The sequence below is a fragment of the Neofelis nebulosa genome, chromosome 10 (genome assembly GCF_028018385.1).
Source record: "Neofelis nebulosa isolate mNeoNeb1 chromosome 10, mNeoNeb1.pri, whole genome shotgun sequence".
NCBI lineage: Eukaryota > Metazoa > Chordata > Mammalia > Carnivora > Felidae > Neofelis > Neofelis nebulosa.
Genome location: NC_080791.1, coordinates 77,087,723 through 77,108,261, shown reverse-complemented (window position 1 = coordinate 77,108,261; position 20,539 = coordinate 77,087,723). Strand labels below are relative to the sequence as shown.

At 38.7% G+C, this 20,539-nt stretch overlaps 1 protein-coding gene across 2 annotated transcripts in view; it reads right to left on the bottom strand.

The window, feature by feature from the left end:
- Positions 1-237: 237 nt before the first annotated feature.
- NELL1 (neural EGFL like 1) overlaps positions 238-20,539 on the bottom strand; it is an 891,388-nt gene continuing 871,086 nt past the window's right edge. For both annotated transcript variants that reach the window (XM_058688463.1, XM_058688464.1), the window contains 4 exons: positions 19,406-19,599; positions 4,785-4,961; positions 1,957-2,181; positions 238-689 (listed from right to left, as the gene is read on the bottom strand). In XM_058688463.1, the coding sequence (XP_058544446.1) occupies positions 639-689; positions 1,957-2,181; positions 4,785-4,961; positions 19,406-19,599 (647 nt within the window). In that variant the 3' untranslated portion in view covers positions 238-638. The remainder of the gene's footprint in view (positions 690-1,956; positions 2,182-4,784; positions 4,962-19,405; positions 19,600-20,539) is intronic.

The window sequence follows — 20,539 nt, the reverse complement described above, 5'->3', positions numbered from 1 at the left end:
GTCTTACTTGCAAGAGGGAGGAGAAAGTTCTTTTAACAATAAGTATATAATCATGTTTGTGGACTTGCCCCTCTTTACTATATCAGAATTTCTTTCACCTTGTTTAAACTGAATGAGTGAGCATCTAAGTGTGTTCAACAGTCTGAAATGTAAGTATGATTCAGTTAGACTCTACATACATTCATCAAAACATTTCACAGGGGTCTCGATACTAAGTATGCAGTGGATGGGACAGAATCACAACAGGCAACTTTATTTGTAGAATTTGATCCAAAACTCAGGAAAAAAATAAATAAAAAGAGCCGAGTCTCTATTATGTTAGTACACAAAATAAACCAAAAAACACATCAACATTTACCATGAGATCATTTAAATGTATTTGCAAATGATTTGATGAGGGAAACGTGATTTACAACACGGGAAACTTCTTATAACAACCACTGTAGGTCACCTAGACTAGGTTAGCAAGAATGAACAAAGTGATAGATCCAAAAGGCAACCCCCAAACACCTTCCTCAGATGGAGACTTTGGTAATTGTGGTAAAAAACAAAACAAAACACCAATTCCTGTTCTTCACCATGCTGGATGGTCATTTCGTCCATTTTTCTCCCGCAATGATGAGTCCATTTTTAATACTTCAATTATTATGAAGACACTCCAAATCCACAGAACAGCAGACACTTCCATTCTGTGCATCAAGACAAAAGTGTTAGCCAACTGAGACAGAGGATATAAATCAATCAGCAGTGTGCATTTTAATATCCAAAATGACCATCTCCATTTTGAGATAAGCTCCATGAATGCTACATGCTAGAGGAGGTGGGGGAAGGAAAGACATAGGAGATCCTCTTGAGTCCCTTTGCTAGCTCCTGCTGGCAGTGCAAGTTTATACCTCCCAAACCATGTTTGGGATTCGTCCCCTGTATTTCCAGGTTGTTCATGCAACTTAGTCACTGGACTTATTCTAAATAAAATTGTTTTCAAAAACATACCCCTCAAAGATAATTTGTCATTGACAAAGCAAATCAAAAGTAGAAGAACATGAAGGCAACTCCAAAATGGGTTCCAGAAAGGTTTGCATAATAGGAACAGAGTCTCTCAGTGGTGACACACGGGACTGTGGCTCTTTTGCTATGTGCAGGTTGGTATTGGCCTTTTCCTATTGGGGCTGAATTTAAAGATGGTACTTTCCAGAAGAAAGAAAAGAATCCACCTTTAGAACAGCTATAAAGAGATGACTTGGGAACCTTCCACTGATAGCTGAAGCTGAGCCAGGATTTGACAGAACCGAATAGACTAATATTTTAAATGTGCTTCATCAGGAGAATCTTCAATGTTTTGGCAGAGATGGCTGCCTAACCCCAGCTTCAAGTCAGCTGTAGCCATAGCTCTTCTCAAGCTTTGTAGGGAGGAAGGGGTCAGTTTTTAATATCAAAGACGTATGAGGATCGCTCATGGGAATTCCTCCAAAATGACAGGAAAATAATCACAATTAAATCCTGCAGCAAAAGCTTCAAGTCCCCGCATTAGATACTGTGATAATTAAAGCAAACAACTTCATAGAGCACTTTCTTCTAACACTGACAGTTTCATGAAAGGGCTTATAAATTTTTCCAGCATGAAAAAGAGATCTTTTTTCTTTCTTTCCTTTTTAATATGCAGGTCAAAATAGCTTAAATCAGCCATATTTGGACCTAGTGTCAATTGTTAAAATTCTGTAGTTCAAAGGCAAGAGAGAGGACTGTTTTAGTCCATGTTCATTTGGAATTTACTTATATACACAGTGTGGCTCCGATCCACTCAGACATATTAACCTCCCTTGAGATGGAAATGCCTGCCTGTTTTTCCATCATGCCCCTCAGAACCTGTGCATTCAGAAACATCAGGAATGAACCTCCCGCAGGTACTCTGTGACAACTGTTCAAGGCCCAATTGTCCTCAGGACATCCAATTACCTTGCATTTGCAAGTTGTGCAGGGAGATCCAGCCATTGTCCACACTGCGCCGCTCAGCCTTGAAATGCCATAACTGTCCAGACAAGTTTTTCTGATGTTGTAGGCAATGTTATCAGCCAGGCAGGGGTCACTGACACAGCGGGGACAACACTCCCCTTCCAACATGGCTGTGTACTCACAGCTCAGATTGGGGCAAGTGAGTGGCCAACAGTCTACCTCTCCTTCCTGTAGAGAGAGAGCCAGAAATGGTTTATCTTTATTCTTATGAACAATTATGCTCCCAAAGTCCCGCCGGGGGTGGGGAGGGACAGTAATTATCATCACTGTCCTCACTGTATGTTTCTACTTCCACCTTTATGGGTATAATGTGCTTCCTCCTTGAAGAGCTCCCATAGATTAGATATCACCTCCTCCATGGTACTTTTGCTGACTGTCTATACTTCAGCCTGAGAAAGAGGCAGGTCCACATCTGTGTGCCAATGGCACCCCATAACTATTTTTTATCATCACATTTATGTTCCTTATCAGTACAACTCCAGATTAAGTTTTGAGCATTTAGGCTTTGGGCTTGTTTCTTTATCTCCCTGATGCTTAGCACAGTTTTGGTCAAAAAAATGCTAATTGAATGAACAAATAAGTGCATAGGTGATAAGGTGATGGCTAGTGTCTTAAGAGAAATTAACTTCTCTTAAGGTCAAAGCAGAACCTGAAGCACTGTAATATTTCAACAACATCATAAACTGAGTTCTTAGTATCAAATTTAAAATTGAGGGGCGCCTGGGTGGCGCAGTCGGTTAAGCGTCCGACTTCAACCAGGTCACGATCTCGCGGTCTGTGAGTTCGAGCCCCGCGTCAGGCTCTGGGCTAATGGCTCGGAGCCTGGAGCCTGTTTCCGATTCTGTGTCTCCCTCTCTCTCTGCCCCTCCCCCGTTCATGCTCTGTCTCTCTCTGTCCCAAAAAAACCAAACAAACAAACAAAAAAAAACGTTAAAATTGAGACCGGGAGAACTACTTCAGAATGGTTTTGAATGTGACATTTAGCTAGTGACATCACTAACATGTAGCAAGGTATTATAGTTCAGATGGAGCCTCTGTGTGTTTCAGAGTCTGGCAACTGTGGCTCCACTGAGCTGCCTATGACTATTCCTCTAGCCGCCTCTTCAGTTATTATGGAAATTCATTATAATTTATGAAAACTCACGCCTAATGATTTGGTCAGCTACATAACAGACAAGGTCTATCATGCTCACCATTATATCATCCAGAGTCTATTTAGTAAATATAACCCACAGTATACTCAATTATTAAGCTACGTGTTCAACATCTTCAGTTTTCCCAGGAGATATTAGCCTTAGGGGCTAGGGATGGACATGGAAACACTTCTGAAATTCAATGAAAATTTCATGTCTGAAATTAATCCCAATTCTTCTAAGTGCCTGATGACTGACTTCTTGAAAAAGAAATGCAATTTTCCAGACTGATATAGTTGTGTTGGGTTCAGTTGCCCTCGGATGGGAGCTTGAAAAAAAATGGCTTTGATTTGAATATATCTGAATTCTACTCAGTATTAGGGGTGATTCAGAAGAATGTATTCTACTAAGATGATCTGCACATTCACCAGGAGACTTTAGAAAATCTGAGAGAAATTTACAGTACAATTTCTCTAAATGCTTACTTTCATACAGAATTCACGGACTAAATCACTAATTTTAGAAAATGTTAAACTATGGAATGCTGCTTATATGTTCTATTACAAGTAGACTTGGTTGTGACTTGGTTCCAATAGTTATGACTCCCTCATAGAAGGAACATAAGATTCACTAGGATTATATAGCCAAACAGTCTTTGCATCCTTTGAAAACTTTGTGGTATGATTTGAAAGAGAAAGAACTAGGTCCAGAAATGTAGTCTTTTCTTCAGACATTCTCAAATCTGATTATACCATTAGTATCTTTATATGAAGATCCAAAATTACCTCTACTTGTTCTATATGAAGGTTTAGCATCTGAAACATCTAGAGAATGTTATCAGTAGTGACTTCTGTATGCTAAGTACCTTCTATGTGCCAAGCACTGTATTTGCACTTCACATATGTTCTCTCATCTTCCTAACAGTCCTACAAAATTGGTATTCCACTTGTGCACAAGGAAAGAATGATCAGTGCAAGGTGAGGATTTGCCTGAGTTAATAACACAGAGCTAGCAGGTGGGAGAAGCAAGACTGAATTCTAAGTCTCTATGACTCCATCCCTGATATTTCTACCATGTTCTGTTATGTCTCCTATTGAAACTTTTAATGGTTAGGTCCCAAGAAATCAAAGATTTGGCTCTTTAAGAACTACAAGTCCCGGTCAAGGCTTTGAAAGTTTTCTATCATGCAGAGATTTTGCTTCATCTGGATTTGCCAAAGAGTAGGTGTAAACTAACATAAGTTGAGCCAAATCTGACCCATAAACACATTCTTTTAGTCTTGTATATTGATTTTTTTGTTTTGTGTTTTAATTCCAGGACAGTTAACATGCACTGTTATATTGGTTTCAGATATACAGTATAGTGATTTCAACTATTCCATACATCACCCCGTGCTCATCAGAAGTGCACTCCTTTGTCCCCGTCAGCTATATCACCCATCCCCCCATCCTGTCTTTGTATATTGTTTTAAATAGTAGAATCTGAACGTCTTTAGGCAGAGCATATGCCCCGTAGTAGCCACAAGACTCAAGTTTCCTGAATAGGATCAAAAATAGCAGAAACTAAAACCCATAAGCAACTGAGTTTGCAACCTTTCCAGAGTAAAGGGAGAAAACATTCTAAGGGAAGCTGACATACCAGACACCGGCACTGCTGGCAGCTATGAGTCCAATTGTCTCCGCTTCGATAGAGCTTGTGTCCATTTTGATCTAAACATTGGCTTGTGACCCTGGTGTCACACTCTGGGCAACAGAAAAGGTCAACGCTTGGATTCTGGCAATCACAAGCTGTCCGTCGGCAGAAGATCTTTCCATCCTGTTTAGAGATGAGGTTAAGGAGGTTACATCATTAGGGAAACAAGGTGGCTGCACTAGGAAAGGGAAACCTTATAAACAGAGCACATAGGAAGGATTTCTTAGAGTCCAAGTACTCCCCTGTCCACCTTTCATTTTGTTTAAAACAGATGCACGTGTGTGCACTCACACATATACACACCCTGTCTTTCGCTAACCTTGCCTGCAGAGCAGCTCATGTAAAAATGGAGATATTTCTAAATTCAAAAAGTCGTATGTTCCTTGAAACTTTTTTCTTAAATGTTTCCAAAAATTACATTTCTAAGTAAAATTACAATTAAACCAAGGATTTAAAAATGCATATATGTTCAAGACCTCGTTTAATGGGAAAACTATGCTCCTGTATTTTTCCCAGTTTACAATGATACCACCAAATGCATTCAAATGTATTCATCTAATTTTATCTCTGTCTCAACTCTGGGAGGAAGTCTGACTTTACCCTTTTTTACAGAAAAATTAACTGAGGCCAAGAGAGGCTAAATGACTTATCCAGTATGGAGTTAAAGATCTCTAAGGAGCATCACCAGGGCTTCCGGTTTCAAAACAATTTTTCTTCTACAAGATAGGCTTTAGGCTATTTATTACAAGGGGCTATATCAGGTGCCCCTTACACCCTAGGTGCCCAAATAATAAGCACAGTACAATTTCTGGAGTAATGGCCCTGAACACTCATAAAGACTTGAAGTTCAACAGCACTCAAACATTAACACAGTACATTTGCAGGGGTGCCTGGATGGCTCAGTAGGTTAAGCCTCTGACTTTGGCTCAGGTCATGGTCTCATGGTTGGTTGGTTCAAGCCCTGTGTCGGGCTCTGTGCTGACAGCTAAGAGCCCGGAGCCTACTTTAGCTTCTGTCTCTCTCTCTGCCCCTCCCCTGCTTGTGCTCACTCTTTCTCTCTCTCAAAAATAAACTATAAAAAAAATGATCGTACATTGGCAGCATACACCCATTATACATCTGTTGCTTACAATAACTTCTCACTTCAGACAATGAAGACACTGAAAATGTAAGATGTGTGGCCACCTTGTGTGGTTATGACTGCTTTGCTGAATATTTAAAAACTAAAGAATCTCAGAGCCAGGACACATAACCAAGGACACATAACCAAGCCTCCTGGGTCTACACTTGAAACTTCTCTAGAGCAACCATATCAAGTCATCAAGCCTATGCTTGAAGTTCTCCAGTCTCAAGGAAGCCACCACTATGGATGGCATTCAATGTATATATCTCTGTTCATGTCTGAATGTTAAAAACTGGACTTCTTTTTGCCTCTATCCACTGATATTTGTTCACACTCTTGCTAATCACAGAACTCCCAATCCCCTCTGCCACACTTTCAACTTTCAACTCTTCCATTTGTAGAAGAGAGCATTTATGTTTCCACTGAATCATCTCATCTCTGGATTATCTCTTAATTTTTTGACTACTAGTCAAAAAAACTAGTACCACTAGTTTTGAGTCCTTTCACTGTTATAGTTGTCTTCTTCTTCAACAGTTTAAGTATTTCCAATATAATAATAACAATACTCTACCTTGATTTTAACATTTATTTTGTGCCGTACATTGTGCTGTCTTTTATATGCATTAGCACATTTAATCTTTTAAGGTTATTTTAATTTTTGAGACACACACACACACACACACACACACACACACACAAAGGATCTGACACAGGCCCCACGCTAACAGCAGAGAGCCCGTTATGAGGCTTAAACCCAGAAATCACGAGATCGTGACCTGGATCTGAAGTCAGATACTTAACCCATGAGCCACCCAGGCATCCCAGCACATTTAGTCTTGATAAATCTGTGGAGTACAATTTACACTCCATTTCTCAAATGAGGTAGCTGAGTAAAAGAACTAAATATAATTCTTCAGTAACAGTCTGACCAGCAGTGAATTGGGACTCATGGTCACCTTGTTTTAAGCTCTATGTGTTCTTTAAAGTAGGCTGGTTTCAATATTTACTTCCCTACTTACTATGGCATGCCATGATGTTGATTTATATTGAAGTTAATGAAGACTAAAACCTCATTAAGCACTATCCCTATCTTGTGTACTCAGTTGTTTGGGGGCAGCAACTATAAAACCTGATATTTATCCTTATTGTATTTTACCTTGTTAGATTCATTTCATCTCTCTTCCTGTCACAATGTTTTCTAAATGCTGTTTCTGTCATCCACCATAGTTCATCCTCCTTCATAGCCTAGTGACATCTGCAAACTTGATGGATCTGCCCTCAGGGTCTTCATCTACTTCATCGATAACAATGTTGAATAGGACAGTGCTCACTGAGACAAGTTTACTGTCAGCTGAAGTGGAAATCTTTAAATGCTTTACATTTTTTTATGGAGAATGGAAAGGAGACCTGCTGGCTGTGTATATAATGACATAACAGGTTGAAAAATGCTTTTCCTCAAAGCATGTGCATTTTAGCTACTATTGCATAAAATGACAAGAAATCATAATTTTCTAACTATCAAGGGATGACAGATTACACAAACACACACTCGAGTTAAACAAATGCATTGAGTCAGAGATTATAATTAGTCTGGACAAAGGACTCTCCAGATTCTAGGACTCTTCCAACAATAGGCCCTTATTTTAACTCAGTTATGTATTTTGCTCGTGTAACCATTGCCCAGAATGACTCCCTAGTGATTTATTTTAACCAACAGAAGCTAAAAAAAAGTAACGGTAGCTACCATATAAAATCATGTGGTCAGGTCAGCTACTGAGGTCACAGTATTACTCTCCCCAAGTATAGAATGATTGGGCCTCCATAACCTAAAAGCTCTATCCACAAACCACGGTAAACAGGGACACATTGCTTTAGAAGAGGCTATTGTACCACAGGCAGTAAGGCCCAATCAGAATGTTAGGTTTCTCTCTGCATGTGGGGATTAAAAGAATGAATAAGAATAAGTGGATAGCCTCCAGGGTTAGTGCAAAATAAAGCAATTTCCTATCTCATCAATTATGTGAAAATGCCGAATAGGCCCCTCTTAGGTTCTAACATATTTTAGAACAATGGCTATGTTCATTCTGCCTTTTGAATTACAGAGTAACTGTCAAGAAAATCATTTTTAATAATGAAAATGTCACAGGTGGCTCCATTAATTCAATGAGAATGCCATTACAAAACCTCAGCTAACAGAACACAGCCACACTAGCATCTAAACTTGGCAAGACAATTGAGCTCAAAGTTGGTGAGTAATCTTTCTCATGCTAGATCTCTGGGGTCATTCCCAGAGCCTGACCTCAGTCCTAGCTGGATTGGTCAGAACAAGCCCCATCTAAATGCCAAAGATGTATTTTTTCACCCTTCTGCTGTAGAAGCTAAATGCTTTTATGTAATTTTATAATGGATTTCAGCTATAAACAATGACTACTATATTATTTAAATTGCTCCTGAATTTTAAGAAGCAGGGACATACACTTTCCCATCAAATAAAAAAGAGATTTATTCTTACACCATGGAAAGTTACAGGTTTTATACTATAAATTACACATTTTATTACTGAATAGTTAACACATTATTTACTCCAGATTGCATAATATCACTTTTCTGCCACAGTTTTGAAACTTTCAAATCAAGAAGGTGGAGGTCTTGGGGTGCCTGGGTGGCTCAGTTTGTTAAGTGTCTGACTTGATTTCAGCTCAGGTCATGACCTCACAGTTCATGAGATCCAACCCAACATCAGGCTCTGTGCTGACAGTGTGGAGCCTGCTTGGGATTCTGTGTGTCTGTCTGTCTGTCTGTCTGTCTCTCTCTCTCTCTCTCTCACTGCCCCTCCCCAACTCACGCACATATGCACACTCTCTCTTAAAATAAGTAAATAAAAACTTAGGTAAGATTATTTATGTAAATTCAATTATAATATAACCTGGGTTTGGCAAACTGACACCTACAGTCTAAATTCAGCCAGTCACCTGTTTCTGCAAATAAAGTTCTATTAAAACACACCTTCCCTTGTTCATTTACGTATTTCCTTTGGCTGTTTTCACACTCTAATGGCAGAGTTCAGTATGTGAGACAGAGACCTGACAGTTATGCAAAGACCATCTGGCCCTTCATAGAAAACATTTTTTGATCTTTGATATAAAGAGTAAAATTAGGATTGGTACTCTAGACCCATCTACTCTACCTTCTCACATACAAATTTTTGTGTTGTGATATCCAGTCTTTACAAAATATTAATTTGGCTTCAGGTTACACCACACAACCAGCCCTCTCTAATTAGCACTTCTCTAATAAAACTCTTAACAGTCATTGATTCCAAATGTCTCATTTTAATGAAGAGGAAATCAGGTCCAGAGAGGGGAAAGCACTTCTCTCACAGAGCAAATTAATGACAAAACAGGAACCAGACCTCACTCCAGACATTGATAGCAATGATGTTCCAATATGCTAAAGGGTAGGATAAAAGGACTTCGCACAACTCAAATCAGAAGGATTCTTGAGGCAATGGTTCTCAAATGTGGTCCTCTGACAAGCAGCATTAGAATCTCCTGGGAACTACTTAGAAATGCAAATTGTTGTGCCCAAACCCAGACTCACCAAACAAGAAAGTCTATGGGGTAGAGTCAGTGATCAAAGTTTCACAAACCCTCCAGGGGATTCTGGTCCAAGGAAGAGTTTGACACCTCTGATGGAGAAACAAAGCAATGAAAAGGCAGGATTTGGAACTACATGCAGTAGAAGTATTAAGTGAGGATAACAGAAAAGAAGACCCTGTTCCTTGACAGGACCCCTAGAGTTTTGAGGGTGAACTAAACTTGCCAATTTGTTCATGTTTCAAAGAAAAGGAAGCACAATTTTAGGGCTGGCACAGCCAACTCCTTCCATCAAGAACACCCTAGAGAGGAAGGTATTGACAATGTCACTGGTTAGGTTTAGAGAGCAAAGGAAAGCAAAGCAAAGCATTTTTAGGAGTAAACTGCAGGATTTCAGAAAGCTAACCTCTACCCTGGCCCCAGGCACAAGCTGATTCATCCCTGTTCTTCACTCTACGAATGGGTGCCACAGGGAGAACGGCAGGGTTATTTTATTGTCAGCTCCTTGCAGACAGGGCTTTCTTCTTGCCTGAAGGAAACACAGGAACCCCTTAGGTTTCCCTAATCTGGTCACCTTCCTCAGTTTCTGAGCAAAGGCTTGTATGAGGCCAGGTCACGTGGTCAGCATTCCAGACAATCTCATGGCAAAGATCCTCTCCACTTTACCCTTCTTCTGTGTTGCCACAGGAATTTGGCCCTCCACTTGCAGAGCGAAAGTGGTTATTTATGGTATCTATTTCCCTATCCATCTCTAGTACTACATTTAGTTAAAGGATGAATGTTATTCACTTTTCAACTAAGAAAATGAACAAAACAAAACAATCCTGCAGGCAGCACAGAAATAAAATCTGGTCTTCACAGCTTGTTTTCTCCCACTGGATTTTCCAGTTACTACTAGAAGTAGATGAAGGTGTAGGAATAAATGCAAGCCTAACTTGCAACCCTGGCTCTTTCTCTGATCATTGGCACCGGAACACTTTTGACCCAGGAAAATGGGGCAGCTAAGTTGCAAATATGCCACTCTGGAGCTTCTGCCCACGGAATGAGGGCACACATGGCCACAGAGAGTGAGTGTCTGACATTATCATTTATCAAGACCCATGACTTAATTTCGGTGTTATCTTTCATGTGATCTTCTGTCTCTAACCCTCCTTCGGGTTCTCATCTTTACTCTCCTGAACCTTCAATTCAGTCTAAGTGGTACGTCTCCATTTAGTTTGGATCTCCTCAGTCCTTCTACTGTGCTGTCGATCAGACTTTGGTTGGGCCGTGCCAATCCTCAACAAAAAGTCACTCATGATACTCTGCTGTCCACAGAATAAAGTCTGAATTCCACTGTCTGGCTCTATCTGTAACCTTTCTCTCTCGGCTTATTATCAGTTATCCCCCTCCCATACTCTTCTTTTTTTCTGATATTCTAAGCCCACCATTTACTTCATATTTTCCTTAACACATGCAATGTTTCTGCATCTTTGTTCTTGCTATTCCCTCTGCTTGGGATTCACTTTCCCCACATCTCTACTTGGCTAAATTTCTCATCCTTGAAGGTCTCACTCAAAGGTCACTTCCTCTGTGACATCTTTCCTTATTCCTTTCTGCATCCTCCTAGAATACAATAATACTTCCCTTTTCCATGTCCCTATAACAAATCATTCATAACTACAAGGGCATGTCAGGTGACTGTGTATCCATTTGTCTATTCATCTCCATAACCAACAATATAATATGACCACTCATACTAAAATGCTGCAGTTTCCAAGAAGTTAAAAACCTGAGACCTCTCTATCTTCCCATGTAGCACAGGTAGAAAATAAAGATGTCTCCTAAGGCTCTGGACAAATTTATGAATGGAAGAGCCACAGATGGGTATCTGTGAAAAGAAACTGGGATATAACTAAGATTTAGAGGTCAAGCCCAAAGAGACCACCATTTTTCACTCTGTGGTCTGGATAATGCTAGAAGAACATGGGTTCCAAGCAATTTAGCAATCTCTCTGGGCCTAATCAACTAAGTGGTCTAAAGATGCATAAAATTACTGTCACTGTTAAGGAAGCACATGGCATCTAAAAATCCCAAATCCATTTGGGCCTACTGTTATTGCCGAACTCCATTAAGTTGTGGACATGTTTCAAGACTTCTTTTTCAATTGGCATGAAACACTAGTAGCTAACCTGGTGTACTGACTCTCAAGGGGGAAAGAGGCCTTTAAAAGAACTTTGAGTCTTCTTTGGTAAGTGATTAGTCATGGAGAGACAGCTCTCTGCAAGTCTCTGAGCTAGGTACTTCAAATTTATCTTGATTTTAATTCACTCTCACAGCAAATGTGTCTGCAGATATTAACCCAGTCTTACTGATAAAAACATGGCTCAGAAACATAAAGAATCTTGCAGAGTTCACAGAACCACACCCATGTGGAGCAGTAAGGCTGGGAACCCATTTCTCTAACTAGAGACCTTGGAATTTTGTCATGGATATCTCGGTTTCAGGTCTACTGCCACCACTTACTTGTGTGAAACTTGAGTTTCTTATTTCTTCTGTAAAGTAATAATAATATTTACTTCATGAGGTTGTTTTCAAAGTATGAGCAGATACTTATAAGAAATGTTCCCTCATTTCTACCTCCATGCTTAGGACAGAAGGAAGATCCTGGGGCTGAGGAAGAGATTGCCAAACCGTATCTATACAGAATTATCCAATAACATTGTTCCCCCTACCCTCTCTTCCCCACCAGTTGTCTTAATTTCCATGTGTCCTTTATAAATCATATTAACTTTTCTAAATCTTATCAGAACTTCAGATAATATGTGGTAAGTTACAGGAGAAATTATTTGGGCTATACTATGTACTATCATTCAATAGTACCTATTTAAACGCCCTTTTTCATGGATGTCCTAATTATTTATTGCAGGTTCTTTATCTTGCAGGTTCTTGTCCTGGTAAGCCTGACCATAAATTATATATTGAACCAGGGGCACCTGGGTGGCTCAGTCGGTTAAGTGTCTGACTTCATTTCAGGTCATCATCTCACAGTTCTTGAGTTTCAGTCTTGTTTTGGGCTCTTTGCTGACAGCTCCGAGCCTGGAGCCTGCTTCAGATTCTGTCCTGTCTCTCTCTGCCCTTCCCCCACTCACTCACTGACTCTCTCTCTCTCTCAAATCTAATATTAAAAAAAAAAATTATATAGAGAGCCAAAAACTAGGGAAAGAATTTGAAAGATTTCACTCCAAGTTTACCATTTTTTCTAGTATTTATCAATCCTTTCTGTTGAATATTTATCATATTAACATAATATTAATAATATAATAGTGATTCAATATAATAATTTTCAGGGTGTCTGGGTGGCTCAGTTGGTTAAGCATCTGTCTCTTGATTTCGGCTCAGATCATGGTATCATGGTTGTGAGTTCAAGCCCCACATCAGGCTCTGTGCTTGAAATCCTCTCTCTCCCTCTTTCTGCCCCTCCCCTGCTCGCTCTCTCTCTCTCTCAAAATAAATAAATATACTTAAAATAATTTAACATTATAATTTTCATGCTGTATTTCATATTTAAAATATATAAAATAACACAATTAGATGACAGAATACAAAAGCAATAAATATTCAGCATAGGTTTGAACCTTTCCATGTAAAACTTACGTTTTAAGAAAAATTCCTACTGTTATATACATAAGATTAATGGACTCAAAAGACTAATGCTGGTGTACTCAGCTCTATAGTGATATTCAGACATCCTGAAGTGCCTGACATTTTTAAGCAGGTGTTAGAATAGCTGAAAACCTTGTGGAAAAATGCAATGTTGTGAAATCCGGGTTACTTTTAAACCATTTAAATATTTAAACCCTCAAATATGAAATTGACCCAAATTATCACTCTTTGTAGTGTAGAGAATTTGAAAGAATAATTTGTAAATGATGACATACTAATCCTATTTCAATGTATAATATGCAAAGAAATCTATACATAATACTTATTGTAAAGTAAATGTAGAAATGCCAGCTGCTGGCAAGAAACAAAAGATAATCCTGGAAAGGATTTGAAAGGTCTATATGAATAATGATACTAAGCCACAAACTAAAACATTTTGGAAAGGGTGAGAGAGAAATACTGAGGGCATAAATGTCACTAGCAGTTTCCAGACTTACAGAATTTTAGAGACAGAAAGAACTTCTGATATCATCCAGCCAATTGTACAGCTGAGGAAAAAGGCTCTGATGCTAAGTTGTTTGCTCAAGGTCACGAAGCCAATTTCTAGCAATGCCTGGAATAGAATCCAGTTCTTCTCATTCCTGGTGGAATGCCTTGAAGTTGCATATTCCAAGGAGTTTAAGGGAAGAGAAAAGAACCCAGGAATAAGAGTAGAGTGAAAAAGGTTGATTTCTGGCTTTGTCTAGGTTTAAATTCAACTTTCTTCTAAGTCTAAATGAGGGAGATGATATTCCATCTTCCAAGTATAATACAGGAATCATATAGCAGAGTATTTATTTTGAATACTATCTAAAGAGGCTTATTGTCCTTGGATAATATAAACACTGGGTCAAAATAAGAAGATAAAAGCACTTTAATTTAGTGGCTAATATAATCTAGGGGAAAATGCACCAATTTCACCTTTAGCATGCCAGGACACATTTCATTTATTGTCTCTCTTTGAAGGACAATTTTGAAGCATCATAAAGAAGTTATTAATCTCTTTATGATATGACAACACTGGTCGTGTATGAGATTGAGTGGCTTCTGACATCTGGCTTGTATAGTTTTTTTCTCTTCATAGTCCTACATTCTTTGATTCTTCTTTTAATATGTATTCCATCAACTAAAGCCTACAATGTAAGAAGTGTTTGTGAGTGCCTAGCTCAAAGACTTTCCCTACCATATAGTCTGCAAATAATTTTTCCACTGTCTTTTGGCATCTGGAGTTTAGGAGGAAAGTCTGAAGCCAACCTGAAATTTCCCAGGATACGCTGACCTTATGCTGTCCTGATGCTTATGGCACTAGTACTGGTCCTGATGGCTTTACACTGATTGGTCTTGTTATAGTAAGAGAATCCTTTTGGTGTACAAATCAGTCATCCTTCTCTTTTATCTATGAAATTGGTTTTGTTGCATTTGTTGTGTTCTCTTGGAAAACCCACTACGTGTTAAATCAGTACTGTCAGCTTCCATATCTGTCACGTAATCATATTTCTTCTCCACCTTTCCCTTTCATACTTAGTGGGTTTTCCCCCCTCATCTCTGTGGCAGCAGTACTGGTTTGATTCCAAAAAGCTTCTGAGGTAGTCTTCATAGTGCAGAGATTTTCCCCTCAATTCATTCTCCAGGAGCCGCTTTCCTTCTCCTTCTCGTTTAATGCTCTTGCCTTTTTGTCTATCTTGTTGGAATTCTTGCTTTAATTTCTTTGAGGGTCTAAAGAAGTTTTATCTAAATGTTTCTTCACATGTATGATCTAATTTTGTTCAAGTACGTATTCTTAATTTGTACTCCACACTCCCATTTTTGTAATATCTATGCCTAACTCCCATGTTTGTTTGTTTGTTTTCTTTCTGGTCATCATTGAATGAAGGTGGCTCTTTCTGAAACTGCCTGAGAATTTCATGATGCTGCCACTTTTTCTCCTGATCACCTGAGCATTTTTTAAATTTCTAATTGAAGTATAGTTGACATACAATATATTAGTTTCAGGTGTACAACATAGTGATTTTATAATTCTATACATTACTCAATACTCTCACCACAATAAGTATAGTCATCATCTGTCACCATATCATATTATCACCATATTATTGACTATATTCCCTATGCTCTACTTTTCATTTCCATGTTATTTATTTTATAACTAGTTTACACCTCTTTATCTCTATCTCTAATTTCACCCATCTGCTCAACCCCCTCTCCTCTAGCAACCATCAGTTCTCTTTATTATGAGGTTTCTTTTTTTGTTTGTTCATTTTTTTTCCAGATCCCACATGAGTTAAATCATATGGTATTTATCTTTATTTGACTTAGCCTAATACTCTCCAGGTCCACCCATGTAGTTGTAAATGGCCAGATTTCATTCTTTTTCATGGTTGGGTAATATTCCAATATTTCATACATGCATATGTATACCAAGTCTTCTTTACCCATTCATCTATCAGTGGACACTTGGTTTGCTTCCGTATCTTGGCTACATTAAATAATGTGGCAATAAATACAGGAGTGCATATGTATTTCCAACTTAGCATTTTCATTTTCTTTGGGTAAATACCCAGTAGAATTACTGGATTATAGGGTATTTCTATTTTTAATTTTTGAGTAACTTCCACAGTGGTTGCACCAATATACATCCTGACCAAGAGTACAGAAGGGTTTCCTTTTCTTCATATCCTTGACAACATTTGTTATTTCTCGTCTCTTTGATACTGGCCATTCTTACTGGTATGATGTGATATCTCATTGTGGTTTTGATTTGCATTTCCCTGATGATTAATGATGCTGAGCATCTTTTCATGTGCCTACTGTCCATCTGTATGTCCTATTTGGAAAATGTCTATTCAGATATTTGCCCATTTTTAATCAGATTATTTTTGGTGATCAGTATCAGTTCTTTATATATTATGATATTATCTCTATCAGATATATTATTTGCAATATCTTCTCTCATTCAGTAGACCTTTCCATTTTATTGCTGGTTTCCTTTGTTGTGCCAAAGGCTTTTATTTGTTACAATCCTAATAGTTTATTTTTGCTTTTGTTTCCTTTAGCATGAGGAGACATGTCTAGAAAAATATTGCTGAGGCTGATGGCAAAGAAATTACTGCCTATATGTTCTTTTAGGAATTTTATGGCTTCAGGTCTCCTATTTCGTTCTTTAATCCATTTCAGGTTATATTTGTATGTAAGTGTAAGGAAGTGATCCAGTTTCACTCTTTTGCATGTAGCTGTGCGATTTTCTCAACATAATTTATTAAAGAGACTGCCACCTTTGTTGTAGGTTAACTGACCATATGAGTGTGGATACATTTCTGGTCTCTCTATTCTGTTCCAGTGACCTATGTCTGTTTCTGTGCAAGTACCACACTGTTTTGATCAATGTAGCTTTATGGTGTATCTGAAATCTGGGATTGTGATACCTCCAGCTGTGTTCTTTCTCAAGTTTGCTTTGGCTGTTTGGGGTCTTTTGTGGTTCCACAAAAATTTTAGGGTTATTTGTTCTAGTTTTATGAAAAATACTAGGGACTTCCCTGAATCCGTAGACTGCTTTGACTCTGCTTCTTTGAATAGTAAACCTTGACCCTTTTCTGGCTTGTATAATTCTGCTATTATGTGATTTAGTTTTATTTGAATTTGAAAACAAGAGTATGGTTTAACAGCCAGTATTTCTGTCTCAATCTTGACTTCTTAGCCTCAAAGATGGTGATGCCATTATAGTCCATTTGGATGCTTATGTGTTGGAGCTACTACTTATGAAATTGGATTAAAATATTTCTAGATGCAAATAATAGAAAAAAGCAGGGCCACAAATTCATTTTTTTGAGAATGATATACAGAATTTGATTTAGGGTTTTTAATTTAGTTTCTTTTTTAAAGAACTTTTTAGAGCTTTTTTAAACTTAGCTTCTTTTTTAAAAAAAAGTTTTATTTCTTTTGAGAGAGAGAGAGTACATGAGAGTTGAGCGGGGCTAGGGAGGCAGTTCAGAGAGGGAGAGAGAGAATCTCAAACAGGCTCTTTGCTGTCAGCACAGAACCCAATGCAGAGCTCAAGCTCACAAACTGAGATTATGATTTGAGTCAAAACCAAGGGTCGGATGGACACTTAACTCACCAAGCCACTCAGGCACCCCTTTAATTTATCTCCTAAATCAAAGCTGTTCTCTCCTTCCACAAGTTCTTGGAAGCTATGCTATTAATGAGTAATAAATGCAATTGGAAAACAAAGAAACAAAGAAGGAAATCTTCCTTGTAGTTTATTCATAAGGTGGTGGGGTGGTGATAGAGGTGCCATTACATTAACAATATAAGGTTACAAGGATTGTTCATTTTTTTGTGGAATTTCAGTCTAATCCTCTGACTTTGGCAAGAGTTTAAAGAGTCAAAGCAGAATAAACCAACTTATATTGCTTGGATTATTAGCATAATTAATTAATGAAACTTTGGGAAGTTTTAATGATTGCTAAGTTCCCTCCCATGGGCCTAAATAAAACAAAAACTGAAAAAGATATTTTGGTTTCACACAGTACTCAAGACTCAACAAAAATCTCTTATTGATTCCAGAGACTGGGGCTCTGCAAATCCTAAAAAGGATTTCCAGGTCAGGTTGTGATCATCCTCGTAAGTTTGGGAAAAACAATATTTTCTAGAAAAGCGCTAATAAAGGAATTCCTTCTTGTTTTGCTGGCTGAATGGAGACCTAACTGCCAACCTTTTCTATATACCTTTCTCAACTATTTTAAACCACAACAAGCTTTTCTTTCTGTTAAAAACTTTGCCCTTTGTGTCACTAATATAGTACTAAGGTTACAGTTTGAGCTCAATCAGGTTAGATTGCCTATTTAATCAGCTTTAAATACATGAGCAGATATCATCTGTGGAGAGTTATAGGACTTGTGGCAGAATAAGAAAATTATGAAATTTGGGGCAAACTACTAGAATTCAAGTCCCAGCTTGGATATTTATGTATTGTGATATTTAGGGTACATTACTTGCCCTAAAACTCAGAAACTTTATCTTTCAAAGCTGTGCTATAAGAATTAAGTGTGATGCTGTTTTTAAATTACAGGGTGCTTGGAACAGAGGAGGTGCTCAGTAAATGGGGTCACTGGACCTGTGTTTGGATGTGTTGAACCAGATGCATGTATAAGGTAAAAAGTGAGCATGATGGAGTAATGATCTAAACACTTGGTAATGTAGCTCTCCTAAATGGGTGCTCCCAGGTCCTTTGGAGGTGCAGTAGACTTGAAGACAGGTGAATGAAGGTTCATTTCCACTCTATTCCCAGGGAGCTCTCTGAATTTATCAGGACACCAGCTCCCTAAGAGACTACTAAACAAGTCATTTCTTGTGGTTCCCATGCCCATAAAGCCCAAGATTAAAAAGTCCCATCCACAGACATAAAAATACAATGCAAGAGCTACAGTAAAGCAGTTTCAAAGGAAAATGAATAAGCAATATCAACAAAAGAAAAAATAAAGCACAAGGAAATCAAACATTTTAATAGGCCCATTTTGCAAAGCATAAAGCTAAAACTGGGGGATGACAGGCTTATTTTCATAAGCATTAAACTCACTTCCAAACAACTTAATGTAAGGAATAGCCAGCCCAGCAGTGAGAACGGAAAGAAGACATCATTTATCAGAAGGTCTCATACTATCATTTCCATTTGTTCAGAACAGAGGTCCACCTATCTCTGACCGCTGGAAGCAAGCCTATGTGCCTTGCTTTTCTGGATGATGTTACCACAAAAATAAGCAAGTTCATGCAGGTGATCATTTCAGGCAAAGAGTAGTTTTAATCAGCAAGTCTGTGTAAGTGTGGAATGAGAGCTCATTAAATCTCTCACCCAACCAACCTGAAAGGCACTGCGGGCTCTCGGTGGGAGCACCAACATTGGTTTCTCTGCCCTACTCCCCCTGTGCTCTGCAGTCTCTTCTCAACTGCACACCTCACTTCTCACTAATGGCATGATCAATTCAAAACAGGTTTGCCTGCCACTCAGCATCATCATTAGCTGTAGCATGGATTAGAATGAGAGAAGACTTTTCAGAAACTACAGGAGACCAGCAGGTCAACACCTGGGGGAAAGAGGTGGGGTGGAAGAGAAGAGTGAAGGGAGGAAAAGAACAGTTACAATTCCTGCCGCACTGTATTAGTCTCACCTTGCAGGAACAGACAGAGCACCTGTCTTCTTTCAAGGTCCACACTTGTCCATTGCGCTTCAGTCCTCCTTCATGAGGGCAGTCACCAGAGCAGGAGGGCCCAGAGGGACAGAGGCAGTCAAAACCCCCTGCCAGGTTGATGCAGGCAGAATCATTCCAACAGGTATGGGTTCTTAAGGCACATTCATCAATGTCTGCAATAAAGAAGGCACAGAGCTTTACAATTTAGCCAAGATTGTGATTAGAAAATAGTCATTTACAATAGCATTAATATTACTGAGCATTTACTTTGTGCCAAGCTGTTCACATGCATTATCTCATTTACTCTGCAAAGCAGCTCTGTGTAGGAAAATCTGTTCCTATATTTTGCAAATAATGAAGCTGAGGCTCATAGAAATGAAATAGCATGCCTACGGTCATATAGCTAATAGGTGGCAGGTCTCATACTCAAACCTGCAGCTGTTGGACTCCAATTACTAAATTATCCAGTAGCAGCTCTAATCCAGTTTTAGGATATTCTTGAGAGCTGTACCATCTAGAGGCCATAAATAGTCCTAATTCATTAACAGTGGGGATGCACCCTATACAGATCTGGGTCTTTTAGAAAAGGTGTGAATAGATCATCCACTGAGTAGGAATAAGTGGGCAATTAGGGCAACCTTGAACCAATCAGACTCCCCCAGATCCTGGGGCCAAGTGTGAAAGAAGAGGGACTAATTCTTGGTAGTTGCCTTGCCTAATCAAATCCTCTCCATCCTAATGGTCAGAAGCATTTTTGTCCCCAGAAAAAAACATCTTAGAGCTATGGTACATATAGCATGGATGAGGATGGAAGACACACATATATTTTACGGTTCTTGAATGACAGCTAAATATGGAGGGAAAGCAAAAATCCAGTCAGCTTTCCCAGACATTCAAAGCTTGAGTGACCTTAACATCTCAAACACATAGCTGTCCAGTCCTGGATTGAGCCTCTTCCCAGTGGGCAATCTATGACTTCAAAAGGCAGCCAATTCCATCGGATAGAAAGATCCATTTCTTTTAGAAATGTCTTCCTTAAATGAAATGAAATATATTTTCCTAGAACTCCTACTTATTGGTGCTAGTTCTTAGACCACTCAAGAAAAGTCAACT